The sequence below is a fragment of the Tachypleus tridentatus genome, chromosome 13 (assembly GCF_004210375.1).
Source record: "Tachypleus tridentatus isolate NWPU-2018 chromosome 13, ASM421037v1, whole genome shotgun sequence".
In the NCBI taxonomy this organism is placed as follows: Eukaryota; Metazoa; Arthropoda; class Merostomata; order Xiphosura; family Limulidae; genus Tachypleus; species Tachypleus tridentatus.
Window position 1 is genome coordinate 92,230,184 of NC_134837.1, and position 17,742 is coordinate 92,247,925.

At 33.1% G+C, this 17,742-nt stretch overlaps 1 protein-coding gene across 1 annotated transcript in view; it reads left to right on the forward strand.

Annotated features, from left to right (window-relative positions):
• The window catches only part of LOC143236909 (cadherin-related tumor suppressor-like), a 128,950-nt gene that overhangs the window by 105,537 nt on the left and 5,671 nt on the right, over positions 1 to 17,742 (forward strand). The window contains exons 10-15 of the mRNA XM_076475587.1: positions 784 to 2,657; positions 7,549 to 8,200; positions 9,161 to 9,495; positions 9,928 to 10,031; positions 13,187 to 13,494; positions 16,935 to 17,173. Of these exons, the coding sequence (XP_076331702.1) occupies positions 784 to 2,657; positions 7,549 to 8,200; positions 9,161 to 9,495; positions 9,928 to 10,031; positions 13,187 to 13,494; positions 16,935 to 17,173 (3,512 nt within the window). The remainder of the gene's footprint in view (positions 1 to 783; positions 2,658 to 7,548; positions 8,201 to 9,160; positions 9,496 to 9,927; positions 10,032 to 13,186; positions 13,495 to 16,934; positions 17,174 to 17,742) is intronic.

A 17,742-nucleotide genomic window follows, 5' to 3' on the forward strand; every position in this document is an offset into this window, starting at 1 on the left:
TAAAGAGAGCATGTGTATTTCATTTTAGAATTGACTAAAACGTTTCAGTAAATAACACAGACTACTTTGAATTACGCTTTCACAAAGAGGAAATTGATAAAAGTTGAAGAATTAATGCAGAAAACAAAACTTTTTTCAACTGTACAATACGTGCAAGGAAATAATTTTTGTCTAATTAAGTCAAACAGAAAATATCTGATTCATCTACTTTCAAATTTATCTTACTTTGAGGACTTTTTAATTCTGAATAAAAGTCCAACAATCGTTGGCACTAGAATTTTAACAGTTTTTTATCTTGTTTTCTTGTCTAGTTTTGTATGTTAATGTTTTTGTCAAATTAAACGAGCATTATTTGTGGTTATTTTTCAAAGTAAGAATTAAGATTTTCTCCAAACGTTTTACTTCCCTGCAAGGTTGTAAATAACAAATAATCAAATGTTAACATTTGAGGCACTGATGAGAAGTTTACGTACTTAATTTTATAAAGTGTTTTATATTAAAGAAACTTCTATTCTTGATTTTAAAGTATAAAGCATAATAGGCACAAAATGTATGAGTTAAGCTTAATCAATAATCTTTCATTTGTATCCAGTTAATTGAGAAATGCGTTACTGGATTATCTGATAAAAGGTAAATAATGTACTCACAATTATTGAACAATGGCTCATTTATCAAAATTAAAATTATATCAATAAAATTAATTTAGTTGAATATTGCAACTCTTTCTCTTTGAGAGAAAAATAAATGTGGCGTTTAATGTTTTTTTTTTTTCTTTTATGGTAGGACTTAATGGAGAAATTACATACGATATTGTATCTGGTAACTCTGACAGAAACTTTAGGATTGATACCATGACAGGTTCTGTGACAATTATTAAATCCTTGAATTATCAAATAAATCAAGAGTACCAGCTAACTATCGTTGCTTCAGACCGTGGATTTCGTAGCAAAAATGCCACTGCAATGCTTACTGTTATTGTGACAGACGTAAATGATAATCCTCCATTGTTTAATTCAACTCTCTTTGAGGTTCAAGTCTCCGAAAACATGCCTATAGGCACTATTATAACACAAGTTGTAGCTACAGACCTAGATTCGGGAAGAAACGCCATTATTCAGTATTCTTTAATAGGAGGAGAGTCGAAAGAATCCTTTGCTATCAATAGTGAAACAGGAGTAGTAACATCTAGACGTAGTTTCGATTATGAAAACAATGATCTGTACAAACTAAATATTATGGCCAGCAACCCTGGTTCGAATCAGCACTCTTCGACAAAGTTGGTTATATATATAACTGGCCAGAATGAATATTATCCTCATTTCTTACAACCAGTATTCCAGTTTACAGTCAGCGAGTCTGCAGTAATTGGAACACCAGTGGGGACCGTTTTAGCTACTGATGAGGATAATGGTTCAGATGGTGAAGTATATTTTCTCTTTGTGGGCAATAGCAACGGTCGAGGCTTTCACATTCAGACTGAATCAGGAATTATCACCGTGTCTCGGCGACTAGATAGAGAATTACAATCTCGAGTTGTATTAACAGTAATGGTAAAAAACAGTGGCAGTATTAGAGGTAATGACACAGACGTAGCCCAGGTTGTTATTAATATTGAAGATGGCAATGACCCTCCTGTTTTCTCAAGAAAATATTATCAGGCACATGTCAGTGAATCAGCACCAGTTGGCTCTTCTGTCATAACTGTTTCTGCTGTTGACAAGGACGTTCGACCCAATAACAACCAGTTCTCCTTTTCAATAATGGACAGTACTGCCGGGAAATTGTTCAGTATCGACGCTCAGTCAGGAACGATTCTTACAACCGTCGCATTGGACAGGGAGACTACAGATGTTTACAACATTACAATAGGAGCAGTGGACAAAGGAAGTCCTCCCCAGACAGGCAGTACATTGGTACAGGTGGAAATCACAGATGTTAATGATAATGGACCTATGTTTGATCCTCCAGATGTCGTGGGTTATGTACTGGAGAATGAACCGGCTTTCACAAGCGTAATGGTGTTGAGTGCAACGGATCCAGACCTTCCCCCTAATGGGGCACCTTTTTCTTATTTTCTTGTTGATGGAGATCACAAGGAGTTTTTCACAGTTGATCACTACACCGGCCTAGTGAAAACAACCCAAAGCATTGACAGAGAAAGTTCTCCTAAAATAAACCTTATTATTGAACTTCATGACAGTGGTGTTCCTCAAATGAAGTCTAGACACCCTATTAGTATTGTTGTCATGGACAGAAATGACTGTCCAAGTTCTCCTAGAGCACTAACAATTTTTGTCTGGGTTTATGAAAAAGTGTTCTTAGGGGGGAAGATTGCAGATGTCCATCCCACAGACCCTGATCTTACAGGAGAATACAAATGTACAATTGTGAAGGGGGATACAAATAAGTTCCATATTCCTCATAAGTGTGATCTTCACGCTGCAAGACTTCAAGACCCAGGAGATTACACTTTATCGGTTAGCGGCAACGACGGAAGACATGCAGATGTAAACTCCGCTGTAAGAATACAGTTTATGAACTTTGACAATTTAACAGTTGAAAATAGCGTTACCCTTCGCATATTGAACCAATCATCTGAAACCTTTTTAGCACAGAAATTCGATCGTTTCCAAGAGACACTTAGAGAACTGTTTGGGGTAAGTTGTAAAATTCATTAAGCATATTTTGTTTTTACAATTAAACGAGTGTCATTGCTCTTCCCTCAAAGCTGCTAAACCATAAATCCCAGCATACAAAATTATGTTAAAAGATAATGTATAGGTAAAGTTGTTTTTGGTCTTAAGAATAAACTTTGTTAAATTAATTTATAGATAGGAAATTAAATATAGTGTTATTTTATCAGTTTGAGTCAAAATATAATTATATGTAGATATAATAGTGACATACGCTGTCTGTTGTATTTCCATGGAACTAATTCATAGGGTGTAAATGAGTCTTAATCAAAATTGGTGTGGAGGTTCAAAAGACCCATGCAGTGGTAAAAGAATATTTTTAGTTTTCGTTTTAACGGTTTTATGGGTGTTTTTGCGTTTTTTACTACTGCTTCACCCACTTTACATGGATCTTTACCAAATTTGGTGTGGAGATGCAATTTGTTTATGTAAACAAATATACAAACTTTGCAGTTTTTATATGCGTTTTTGCGTGTTTCTTTTTACAATTAAATGCAAGTGAAGAAACTTTACATGTCCTAAGATAACCTTGCAGTAATCATGAATTTACATAACTTTCATCCAGAGAACGGGTATTCAAGCAAGTCATTAATAAGTTTATACAATTTTGGTAAACAGTTTTAAGAATTATATGAAAAGCATACTTGCAGAATGCAAGTAATGAATGTTAAGAATCATAGGGCTATGACAAGAGCTATGAACAGTTTTGTAGATTTGATATCGGAAACAAGTTTAGTTGCGCATATGAATAAAAATAAAAAGCTATTTAGAGACCTTATGTACAAGCTAAGTTAAGTTATCACCATTAGATTCCATCAAGAAAAATAGGGCCGCAATCGCTTGCGGATTTGTCAACAGGTATTTAAGTGAGTAGGTTGTTAGCCCGCTGCACCGAGCCGTCCCTAATTTAGTAGTGTAAGACTAGAGGGAAGGCAGCTAGTTATCACCACCCACCGCCAACTCTTGGGCTACTCTTTTACCAACGAATAGTGGGATTAATCGTCACATTATAACGCCCCCACGGCTGGGAGGGCGAGCATGTTTGGCGCGACGCGGGGGCGAACCCGCGACCCTCGGATTACGAGTCGCACGCACGCCTTAACGCGCTTGGTCATGCCGGGCCCCTTATGTATAAACTCTTTGAATATTTACTTATATCTTAAAAGCATAACCATAAATACAACTGGACGACCATATACTTTCGTATTATTTTCCTGATCTTGATATTATAGCCTTATACCAAATGTTCTGTACAAATTTCGACGCCCTAAGCATACTTCATTGTTGAAAATTCTCTCTTTATTTTATTGCTCAGTACGTTAAGCTAAACTGAGTCACAAATCAAAGTACGCTGTTTATTCTTTATTTATATTTTTCCACATTTATTGAGTAAGGTGTATGGTAACTTGAACTGTAATAAGATTTTAGATGCTACATTTAGGTCATTAGTTTTAGCATTATCAGAGACACAAAGTTTGGCTATGTTACCTTATCAATAGTGCTTCTTGTTTTTTTTCTCTTAACTTCGAGATATTCCTTGTTACAAGTAACTTCTTTATTTCTTTGTCTTCTCTTTGTTTATGTGCTTTTAGTTTAAGATAACTTGAAATGTATGGGAGGAGAACCAACTCCCTCTCTAACCACAGAAATATCATAATCGCAGATTAAATTGAATCAATATAGGACAAAACAAAGGGAAAACTTTTGAGCACTGAACTAGACTTAAATGTGAACTAGTTGCAGATATCACATAAGGGTAGAAATAAATAAAACAGAAAAACTACATGAAATATTTGCAGCTGGGAAAAGGAAGATACTCAGGATCAGGGAGATCTGATACTGTGGAGAAACGCTTTTGTGTCATTTGAGAAAGAGTGGTTGTGATAATAGAGTATGTGCAGGTGAATTCATTTCTGTAAATGGCATTGAGGAAAATAGTATTTGCTAAGATAAAAAAATTATTTTATAAATGGTAGAGACGTGAGTAGTTCAAAGAGAAAAGATTACGAGAATATACATAGGAAGACTTAAAACACACCAGAGACTATGCTTTCTAGACACTGTAAAAAAGCCCGTATATTAAAACATTGTAAAAGTAATCAAACAGCTATGTTTCAATTGAGTCAAATGAAGATTTACAAAAAAAATTAAGCCTAAGTGTACATGTGTTGCATATTCTGTAAATAAATTTATGTTGGTCATCATCATGCCAAACCTCCATCATCTTTACGAATTAGTTAACATAAAATTTCTGTGGTTACACGCAAGAAAAAAGAACAAATATTATCAAACCATGAGAAAATAACAAGAAAAACAACTTCTGTTCCTACCAAATACATTCTTTTACAACCCTAAATACATCTCTCATGGTCACAATAAAGTAGGCTTTCTAGGAATTCCCCCTAGTGGCTCAGTGGTATGTCTGCGGACTCACAACGCTAAAAACTGGGTTTCGATACCCGTGGTGGGCAGAGCACACATAGCCCATTGTGTAGCTTTGTGCTTAATTGAAAACAACAACAACTTTCCAGAAATTTTCAATGAGTAAATAAAAACATAAAGTTCTTAAATTAGTAATGACGAAAAAACCCACTTGTAGAGAAAAATATATGTAAAAACGACTGGTTTGGGTATGACCTTTTTCGCTCCTCCACATAATAATTTTCTCAACCCAAACTAGCCGTTTTTACATATATAAGGTTCTTAAATTGTTCGATAATTTTATATCATAAACTGATACCCCGTAATCTAAACAGAAAAGAAAAAGGAGAAATTACAGAAGGATCCTTTTGTCCTACCAACTAACAAATAAAATAAAACAGCAATAATAGACAAAAACAGAATATGCCGCTAGAAGATATAATAACCAACTCAGGCTTGTTTAACATTACTTCATTCAATGTTTAAATATGTGTAATTGTAAATATTATCGTATTTCTTCTACTTTTGCTCTTCTAAATGTAGCAAAGAATATTTATAGTAGAGCTAGTACACATACAGAAATAAAGATGATTAGTCATTAATGAAATACACTGTATATATGTAATTAAACCACAAAAAGGATGTTTCTACTACTAATAAAAAATAATGTAAAGCGTAATTTTAGTCAAAGTAGTAGATTACTACAGCTAATAAAAAAGGCATTGCGTGTTATTTAAATAAATATGCATGATAAACTTAAAACAATTCAGACAAACTTTTTTTAATTTTCTCGATCTTTAGAGCACTTAAAAACTTTCAAAGTGTTTTCTTTAAATACGTTCAATTGAGAGAAACATTATCAGATACTGTATCATTAATGGCAGAGTTTAGCATAACTGTTTATATTTAGTAGTTTTGTATTTTCTAAGCACACAAACGCTATATTAGCATTACCCCAATAAGAACCGTTTTATGGCAGGTAGTAGGACATTTTTATTTTCAAGAGTATTCATTGTTCATAAGATGATGAAGTAAAATAATATTTACTTGCGTAAAAAATTCGGATACTTATCAACGTAGTAAATATATTCCCAAATTATATTAAATAATCGTGGTTCCAGTAACACGATTCTAACTCATTAGTAGCATTATGAGTTGTTTTATTATAATCATTGGTGTTTAGTTTTTTGTTTTAAATATTTAATGTGATCCATACATTATATTGAAAATTTTAAATAATTAAATTAATATTTGATTAAAGATTATTTTGCCGTATCAGTTTATTGATTCTCGATATCAAAACACATCCGTTTATGTTAATAATGTGAGCTATATTTTGTAATGGGATATTATTTCTAGATGATTTTTCTTTGGATTCACTAAACTGAAAGCTAAATCTAAAAGCTTATTGTGGTTTTTCTCTTCCTCACAATTATTTACAGTTGTAATTATTATTGTTCTAAACTTTTAACAGGTCTTCTAGTAAAAGTTCTTACATAAATGAAAGTTTTACGATCTGAAATATGGTTGATTCATGAAATACAATAAAGCTTCTCATTTCTTGGTTTCTTTATTATCTGTTCACGTAGTGGAAAGGTAAACTATAATACCTTCTTTGAGAGTTTTAAAATCCTAACTGTAGGCAGATCGAACCAAGAATTATTACTCATAAAAGAAAGTTAAGTAGTATTAAATCCACACCCAATCCTACATAAATAGTCTCAGCTGTCTTAAACACGAATTATTTTAAGTTATTCGTGATTGTTTTGTATGTCATGTGTCTTATTGTTTTTTGTCATTTATTCTTTCTTGCATTATCTGTATCAACTGTATTGCTGATGAGAGAATGTAAAAATTCCGAAATGTTCATCCAGTGTTCTTTTTTCCTTAGAGGAACTAGATTGGACACAGACACTCACTTTAGAATTAAAAAAAAATAAACTTAATAGATTTCCTTTTTAAATTCACCGCGCTGGTACAGTAGTAAATCTACGGATTTACAACGCTAAAATCAGGGGCTCGATTTTTCTCGGTGGGCTCAGCAAATAGTTCAATGTGGCTTTGGTATAAGAAGACACACACACATTTTTAAATTTAAAGAACTGATATAAAACACAACAGAAACATTAGTTCCAATAATCACACTGTTGTTAGTTTTGGAAATTCTAAATTCATTTTCCATATTGCAGAATATAAAATCAATTATTCTGAACGGGATTGCATTTATTATCTTCTAATCATTTTATAATTATCATATGATTTTTCTATTAATTTTGATTTAATGAACATGTTTCTTTATCATTGTGAAGACAAGTATGTTTACTGCTTCGTTATGAGGTTAAATTAAAATTATTCAATTAAATTTTATATAGATGAATATGAAGAATTGTACCAGTTTTCTAAATAATCTAATTTTTGCTTCTCTCTTTTGTAGCCTTTGGGTTCTCCTCTATTATACAGCATAACTGACTTCAGTAACCACTTGGAGTTGACATTGGCCATTCAAAAGGGATATTTTGATTATACTACTTCCAAAGAAGTCCTTATGTTGCTGTCTGAAAAGAAGAAACTTCTCCAGAGAGTGGTTAGTCCTGGAGAAATAGCTATAGGATTCGATCCTTGTGATAACTCCCCTTGTCAGAACGATGGAAAATGCCGAAGTTTTCTGGAGCTGCAAGAAACACTGTCGAATTTGGATTCACCTTTTTTAGTCTTCACATCCCCAACGGTCACTCGTCAGTTTGCCTGTAATTGTTCGAAGGGATTTTCAGGTCCGGTATGCCAGTATCAACAAAATCCTTGCTCGCCAAATCCATGTTTCTCAGGCGGCACGTGTCACCATGATGGTCACAATTTTCACTGCATTTGCATGTCACAGTTTCAGGGAAAGCAATGCGAATCTCGAAGGGCAGACGTTTGTGCAAGTGCACCTTGCAGAAATGGGGGAACGTGTGAAAAGTCTCCTAATGGGTCATTTTTCTGTCTCTGCAGACCAGGGTTCAGAGGCAGCGTATGTGAACAAACTACTCATGGTTGTCGTCGTAACAGGTGTTTGAACGGAGGAACGTGCCTCAATGGAAATCCTGGTATGTTACATTTACTCTAAAGTGTATGATAAAAAAGAAAAGAAAATTTTGCTTGAAATTGCCAGTTATGAACTAAAGTCATAGATTGATATAGCTGTATTATTCGTTCTCAGTATACTAGTATGTTTTTTATGTTATAAATCGTGTCTTTTTTCAGATACATTTTAATAAAAAACACTGGAAGTAAAATGTTTTTAGCGTTAGTTATGTATATCAGAAATAGTTATTTTAAATATTATATCTTCATAGTAAAACCTTTTGATTAATCTGGTTGAACACTTTAGAATTTCACGAATTGTCATCTGACAGCGAAATAGGAACTAGGTTAATTTATTACACTCTCGAGAAAGTTTTTAGATGTTACGTTTTGTTTTTTTTACATGTGTACTTGAACGTCATTCTTAAAGAAGTAAAAAGACATCTAATTAAGAGTAATTAAATTTGGTGGAATATTTTTTTTTACAATGTACTAAAAGGATACCAAAATTAATAAGTTTTTATTTAATTTCATTGCAACTTAAATATGTAACTTCATGTCAATAAAAGTTGTGATAAGGAACAAGTTAAGTGAAGAGTCTTGCTTGAAATTATAATGCTGCTACTAAAGGACAAAAAGCAGGAATACATAATTTCTCTATACTTTGAATTCAAGGTCACTCAACTTACATTTATCATGCTATATATATATATAAGCATTAAAATTTGTTGTTCTTGTTTTTTCACAATGGTGGTCAGCGTTCTCTGACACTTTTTGTTTTAATGAGCTCTGTAAACAGTGAATTTTTAGAGCATTTATTCATCTGCCTTGCTTCAAAAATAATCATAATATTGTGACTTCTGTATTTGTTTCTTTAATTATTATTATTTATAATCAGTACGATTGTCGGTGTTTATAAATGTATTTATTCTACTTTTCACTTCATTGGTGTTTAGGTAAACTCATCCTGCTTTTCATTGCAGGTTACCGATGTCTTTGCAAATCAAACTTCTTTGGAAGGCATTGTGAAAAGTCTACGTTTGGGTTTCATCAGTATTCTTACATGAGCTTCCCTTCTCTGAATCCGTCTACTAACGACATTTCCGTTGTCTTAGTAACAAATAAAAAGAATTCTCTCCTTGTTTATAACTACGGCAGACAGAATGGAGGAAGATCCGACTTTTTAGCTATTGAAATCGTTGAGGGTAAAACACGTTTCTCTTTTGGCGCGTCTCGCTCAGCTATAGCGTCCATTACAGCAAGCCAAGATGTAGCAGATGGGAAGTGGCACAAGATAACTGTTATTAGGAATGGCAGGGTAAAGCTATAGGTTGAATATTAGTGTAAAGATTACTTTACACATCTGTTGTTTATGGATAGTTAGCAGAGAAAATTTCTAGTCCTTTATTTCGTATACAACAATATGTATAATATATCATTAATAATATGAAATTTACATTGTGTCTAAGTGACTGATTTGAAAAATCTAAGACCTAATGTATTCTTTTTTGTTGTTTTACAAACAAATAGTAATACTAATGATGCTGAAGATATTTAACTCAAGTAATGTTTTATTAAGAAATAAGATGTTCATTTCTTCTTCAAAAAATTAGATTTTTTACGTACTGACGTTAACCGTAACGTTTTATTGTTACTTTATTTTACTTGCACATGAAAAATCTTTATATATCCGTATTTTGTAAAATATCCAAACTTATAAATATTTATTAGACAATTTTGATTTATATAGGTGGCGTCTTTATCTGTGGTAGAGTGCAGGGAGAGTGGTGAATTATGCGATGAGTGTTCCCATGGGAATGCGAGCTGCTCTCTCTCTGTTACTGGACATACCGGGTAAGGGAGCAAAAACTTATCACTTTTACGCATTCTATGCAAATATAAAGTAATACATTTATTATATGAGCTATTTCTATTCTGAGGTGCATCGAAGGTAAGTTATTATGCTTAAGATATATTTACTTTCAACTAGACACGAAACTGGAATAAGCTTAGAGTTTAATACTTTTCGTATATGTTAATTTGGCTTATCGGTAGAAAAGTGTTTTTCCTTGTTTTTAAACAAAAAAATTAAAATATAAATATAGAACTTTTATTGAATATTTAAATCTCATGTTTCAGTAAAGGACTATTTATTTTTATTTGTTTGTACATGAGAAGTGCAAAAATATTGTATATTTAAATATGTAATTTTCATTGGTATTTCAAACAATATTTGTTTCGTACTGAAATGACATTTGATTATCCAAAAATCTGAAAATAATGAAAATATAATCGGCAAATATCTTATAACAATGTTTGTTTTGTTTATTTTACTATCAATTCAGTAGCAACATGCGTGAATTTTAAGAAACTTTGTAACATGCTGTCGTTAAATGCTGTGTAAAAAAAGAAATTGTTATGCAGTGGATACTACTAATCAAAGAATTTTGTTGAATTTTGCGCGAAACCACTCGAGACTCAGCTGCGTTAACCTTCCCTATATTTTGAAGTGTTAGAAAGAATGGAGTTACGTGGCATCATTTACTCACGATTTGTTAGTTACTCTAATCGAATAGTGGGATTTGACCAATACCCCTACGGTCTCCAAAGAACGGAGGGCCCGGCATGGCCTAGCGCGTTAAGGCGTCCACTTCGTAATCTGATGGTCGCGGGTTCGCGCCCTAGTCGCGCCAATCATGCTCGCCCTCCCAGCCGTGGGGGCGTTATAATGTGACGGTCAATCCCACTATTCGTTGGTAAAAGAGTAGCCCAAGAGTTGGCGGTGGGTGGTGATGGCTAGCTGCCTTCCCTCTAGTCTTACACTACTAAATTAGGGACGGCTAGCACAGATAGCTCTCGAGTAGCTTTGTGCGAAATTCCAAACCAAAGAACGGGGTACAATTCTTTTATATTTTGGTGATAATTGGAAGCAGACAACGGAACTTTCGATCCATGGTCTGGCTGATCATTGAGTCACACTGGGCTTTAATAAATTAGTGTCGGTATAGTTGTATCTTGACTTTATCAAAAATAAAGTACTCTCCGCAGAATAGTTTGGTTTGCTTTGAATTTCGCGCAAAGTTACACGAGGGCTATCTGCTCAGACGTCCCTAATTTAGCAGTGTAAGACTAGAGGGAAAGCAGCTAGTCATTACCACCCACCGCCAACTTTTGGGCTACTCTTTTACCAATGAATAGCGGGATTGACAGTCACATTATAACGCCCTCCTAAGACTGAAAAGGCGAACATATTTGGTGTTACGGGAATTCGAACCTACACTCCTCAGATTACGAGTCGAGTGCCTTAACCACCTGGCCATTTCAGGCCTTCTATTGTTTATTTTTCTTCCAAACACCTTTCAACCGATCAGTTCTCAGTGGATTAACTTGAAACTTAGTAAGGTTATATCTTGTTCCAATACACCTTGTTATTTTTCTTTCATTTTTTTATTAACAACGCAAAGTATGTATTTTGAGCTCCTGTGCGGTCATATTTACAGCAATCAAAGTGAAAGTTGGCAGAAATGTAAATTTTTAAACTTCCTACACATTGACAAAAAAAAGTTGGATTTGCCATTTATTAGTCTTTTTAAGGAGGTTAGAGTTCAGGAAGTGGGATTTGATTCACATATAGCTTTTACCCATACATTAACAAAAAACTTGATCAATATTCACTAACTATACCTTGCTCAAGATGCCACAAAAAGCATAATTTTAGTTTGTTTTCTTTCCTTACAATCATTCCACCGTATTTCGGCCAAATTCCTTTAATTTCTTAAAGATACCATCTATATAAGTACATGACCAATTTACAGGGGTCAAAACGTTAAATAAACCTATAATTTTAGTGATTTGTAGCAATTAGTTACCTTAGTTTCGGCAAATTTATAGGAAAGTTGGCACAAAGATACTTTTCTATCAGTGGTGATATAAACGGTTTTTTTTTTTCTGGTGTCAAAACTGGCCATTGCTGAAATTGCGTAGCGGAGATATGTTGCATTCGTCCACTAATGTTGGCCTATTTAATTAGAATTATATTCAAAGCTTCGTAACTTACTAATATCTTGTTATTTTGTTTCTGTTTCTTTTCTAAGCACATTATCCAAAAAGTTATTTAAAGTTTACTATTTGCAGAGATAGAACTTCTTTTCCACATGAATTATTCTTGAGAATCATGAGATAATAAGAAATGAAGAACATTTATTTTATTTTACTTCTGAATTTCAGCTCACAATAATACATCCCTTCTCAAAGTTCCTATAAGGCCCTTGTTCCCAACAGGCGGTTCCTGGGCCACGAAACTCTGATCCATAGTTCGCAACACCCACTTATTAAAAGTTGTTTGTGGACAGTTTCGCACAGAGATTTTGCTTCTATTCAATGAATAAATATGTAATAAGCTAGCCGTTAGTAAAGTTGCATTACCTTCCGGAAAAGGGCATTTTTCTTGATTACTGAACAAAGCTATTCATCCGTCCCACTTATATATCTACTCCTCCCCTGCCCGTGGCTTTATGACCATTATAATTAAGCGGCTCTTGGTGAAAAAACTAATTGTAGACCAGTGCTTTACGGCATCATTCATGAAATTAGATAACATAGAAGAATTCCAATGTGTTCTATACTTTTCCTGATTTTCAAAGAAATTAACTGAATAACCATAGCTCCAATAACCGCTTTGCGAACAAATATTGGAAAGGATAAATATTTATTAATTTCTAAAGAATTACCTTCACTCTCATTTCACTCAAAGATTACAGTTTTGATGTACAATGTTTTTATCAAAACTTCGAAAGTTCTGCACATAATCTTACAAATTGGAAGAGGTTTGAAAATCTGTCATAGAATCGCATATAATTGAAATTTGTAATTCAACGTCACTAAAATTTGATCAATGATTCATATCAAAAGTAGTTTCACTTGTCACTTAAAAATCATATATCTGATATATCACAAAAATAAAAGAATTATTTGAACCCGGTTTCTTAATGTAAAACCCACTCTTTCAGAACTTTAAACTTCAAAAAACACACTATGTATCTTGGAGGTGTTCCTTCAGTCGACCCCTTGCTTGAGAGGCCCGGTCAAGTGTCCAGTGATGACTTTGTAGGCTGCATCCACAGTGTTTACGTAAACGGCCGTCAGCTTGACTTGACATCACCCCTCGAGTCTAACCACATTACTCAAACATGCCCAAAGCTGGAAAACAGCTGTGCCACTAACCATGAGTGTGGAGATATGGGAGTGTGTCAAGATTTGTGGTTCTCTATGAGGTGCCTTTGCCCCAACAATATTATTGCAGCCAACTGTAATGAAGGTAAGAATAAAGAAAATAATTGATGGTTTAAGTGCTTACTTATGAAATCTCTAGTATTTTTACTTAAAAGTAACCACCTGCAGTAGCCTTATCCTTATGTGTGTTTTTCTAAACGTTTCAGGAATGACAGTATTAAGAATGTTTTCTCTCAATCCTTACAGCTGAAGTGTGGCTCATTACGTAATGTCTACGTAAAATAAATTTGCTTTTACATATTACTTAGCGACACTTAACTTTTATAGCATTCAAATTAGTTTTAATGAAAAATTTACAATTTTAGACATGTAAAAATCAATATTTGTATTTTGTCCAGTTTGCTGAAGGTTGTATTTTATATTTCTAAAATCATTTATACGTTCAGTCCTACACCACCTTCTAAGCCAAAACTTTATCATTTTTCCACTTCAAACCTTTTACTTTTGTGTGTACAATATTTGTATTGCAATAGCAGTTAATATAAAAATAATATTTTGTTTTCTTAATTATCACCATTACATTTCTTAAATGTATTCGAGAGTAATTCTCATGTAGAAATCATCATACTAAGCCGGGATGTTTCCCTTTTACACGTTCTTCACAGTCAGTGCACTAAAAAAAATCAGTTATCTGCCAGTTTTGAATTTATAAGCAACCAACTTAATATTTCATACTATACTTTTGTAAATATGAGTTAAACTAAAATTACGTGTTTTACTGAAAAGGTATATGAACGAAAAACCTTTTCGAAATACTTATGTGATCAAATAGGTTTTATCTTATCAGATGTGATTCAAACAGCATTTTCCTATAAACCCTAATTGGGACAGCAAAGAGAAGAGTGACTAAATCATTACCAACATTATATGTCCTGATTTTCTCAGAAACAACTTTAGTTAAAATCAGAAATTACTTGGATGAAACAAAACTTGAATTGTAACTCACGCGTACACCTACACACACACATATAAATTTCTAACAACTATTTTTACTTATGAATAAGGTCGTTTAACAACTTGGCACTACTTTATGCGAATGTACATCTTATCGCATATAAAGACTTGTTTTGGAGCATAATAGTTACAGTAGACTTAATGGGTGGTGGTTGGGAGTTATACTAGTTAATTTGCATAACTGAATGATACCCTTCATTCTGCTATAATTCTTTTACTGTGCTACCAGTTCACTAATTTTTCAATAAAGGGGGCTGGAACGATAACTTCAAGAGGTAAGTTTATTTGACTAACTTACTCTCAAACTTACTTACCTTAACCTTCTTATTCTTATTTTCATTTTTCAAGTAAGTTTTTGTTTACTTCATAGAACAGTCACCTTTCTACAACTGCCTGCAGGAAGTGGAGGGTGATATAAATGTGGGATATTGTTGGCTTGAGCACTTAAATGTCGCTCTCCCAATTTTTATTAGCTATTCCTTTACTTTATTTTATTTCTTTATGTGAGATTATCGAATGGAGGTTAAGATTGATAAACGGTGTATCCCACCGCAATATGGGTCCTATTTCGCAGTCACCTCCATTATAGCTTGTATCCTGAGTTCCTTTCAATTAGTGTAGTGTGTTTTTTTTTTATTTTTATTTATTTTGATTTTGGCTTGTTTTGGGTTATAACAAGGTTTTTTTGTAATTTCGCTCAAAGCTGCACGATGGCTATCTAATTTAGCAGTGTAAGAATAGAGAGAAGGCAGCTAGTCATCACCACCCACCGCTAACTCTTGAGATACTCTTTTACCAATGAATAGTGGGATTGACCGTCACATTATAACGCCCCCACGGCTGAAAGGGTGAGCATGTTTGATGTGACGGGGAACTGAACCTGCGACCCTCCAATTACGAGTCGAGTGCCGAAACCACCTGGCCCTGCCGAGACTGGTTATAACAAACTAATATATATGTATATGTATGGGTTGTTCAAAGATCTCTTTAAGTTTTCTAATGCACAAAATCTGTTCTGGCTTTAACATTCAACATTGAATACAGTGATTAATCTGAGTTAAACCAAATTTGTTCTTTAGAGATCAAAATCAGCATATGTAATTGATTCAACCAATATGTTATCCCACACTTGTAATATCTCATAAAGTCATGTGCGCTTTCAGTCATAGCCTAAAACATTTCACATTCAAATAGCTTTCACGAGAAAATATTTCTTCTGAAGTGGAATTGGTCAAACTAATAATTAGTATAACCGAAAGATACCATGATGTATGGTTATTACAATACGTATTTTGAAATTAAAAATCGTCATAAACCACTCTTATCTCCTCAGGTTTAAATAAGACGTTGCAAATGACAAAATCCACATATTTAAGTACATGTTAATAAATTATATTTTACGATAACATTCACATATCTAAATATATGTTAATATGTTATATTTTATGACAACATCCACATATCTAAGTACTTGTTAATATATTATATTTTATGACAACATCCAAGTATCTAATTAAATTTTACGTGGAAAGGAAGATAATCAGTTTGAGGCCTCCTCTCCCATTAACACTGTGGTACGTCTGTGGACTTTGGATTTACACCGCTAGAAATCGAGTTTCGACACACTTTGTGGGCAGAGCAGAGATAACCCATTGTTTATCTTTGTGGTTAACTTAAAACAAAGATAGAAAACATACAGTTTGAAAGAGACTTGAAAGTAACACAAATATAAGTAAAAATATAATGAAACATAAGTCATAACCACGTAAAATTAATAAACTTTGATTTTATTTTCCCTTAAATATGGAAATATTCGGGAAAGCAAAAAAAATTGTTCAAACGATATTTAAAAAAAATTGGCGTCTTGTTTGCGATACATTTATTTTGTTTTAATTCTTTAAATCTTCCATTAGCAACATACTTTATATTTCACTATTACATTTATTGTTGTGTTACAGAACATGTATCTACTTTATCTACAAACTGGTGGTCATGTGGCTTTCTGGTTTATATATTTAAAATAATTTTATTATAACGTATTTAACTATGTACAATGTTATTAATGTTTGGAACATGTATTCGAGATCATACACCTATAAATCCCCTTTTGCTTGTTTGTTCAACTGTTTTAGTGTGAAGCTAGAACAGAGCTACGAATTACGCGTTTTAATCCCTGAAGCTTATTATTATGCCGCCTTCCAACACCTACATAACTTCAGTAAATGCAATTAACTTTCTCTCAAAGTACAAACATTTTTTATTTCTGGACTAACTAAATCATACCCGCTTTTAATATCCAGTTAAATCATTTATCAATGCTATTGATTTCAACATGGATTAAATATTACTTAGTTGAATATTTATTGCTATGTTTACACTTTTAAACCGCTATATGTTAAAATAATTTTGCTTTTTGTTTGTTATACAGTTAATTAATACGACAATTTTTTTTTTACTGAAACATTTATCTATTTGAAAATTATATTTTAAATATGCTTTATTTACTGACAGCATTAGAACCTTTTTCCCTTGGTGATGGCACTGCTTACCTGGAGTTTGTACCTTTAGAAAAACTGCGTAGGACGTCACTCATTACTGGATCATATTATCATGTGCAACATTGGAAACGATCTGTTTTAAGTTTTAGGCCCCCTGGCACAAAAACAGTTGCATTTTCTTTCCGTACCAAGTCAAAAAATGGACTTTTGTTACATGCTGCGACAAAAGACGAAGGGTTTACAGTTTTACAGGTATGATGTTTTAAAACTGAAGAAATTTGCTATTGAAATGTTTTTTTTAAACAACCTCCTAGGCAGTTCTTACCATTAGTGAATAAGCCAGTTGGTTGTTAGTGAGGACATCTGACTCAGAAGAGTTCAGCAAGCTTGTATTTTAAACTAGTAAAACTAAGGAACTCAATTTTTTCCTAAGTTAAAAAAAAGAACACTTACATATTCCATAGAAACATTTAGTAGAATAACGTTTTGTTTATAGGAAATTTTAAGGAATAGAGCTTTTTTGGTAACTGCATCACAGGAGCACTTGCTGGATACTAAAAACATCACGTATAGCATGTTGGTAACACTATGTAACACAAATTTTGTTCCTAGATAGTATATGCTATTTCTTAATTGTTTATGTTGTAAAAGTATAGAAAATGACCATTATTCCCTTCAAACTTTGCTTTTGTGACCTGGATAATGAAATTTAGAAATTAACCTATTTTCTATGTAAAAACGGGCAAATTTGCAAATTTTCATTTACATAAGATTTACATAAAACAACATATGAATCAAGATTTACATGTATTTATACTAAA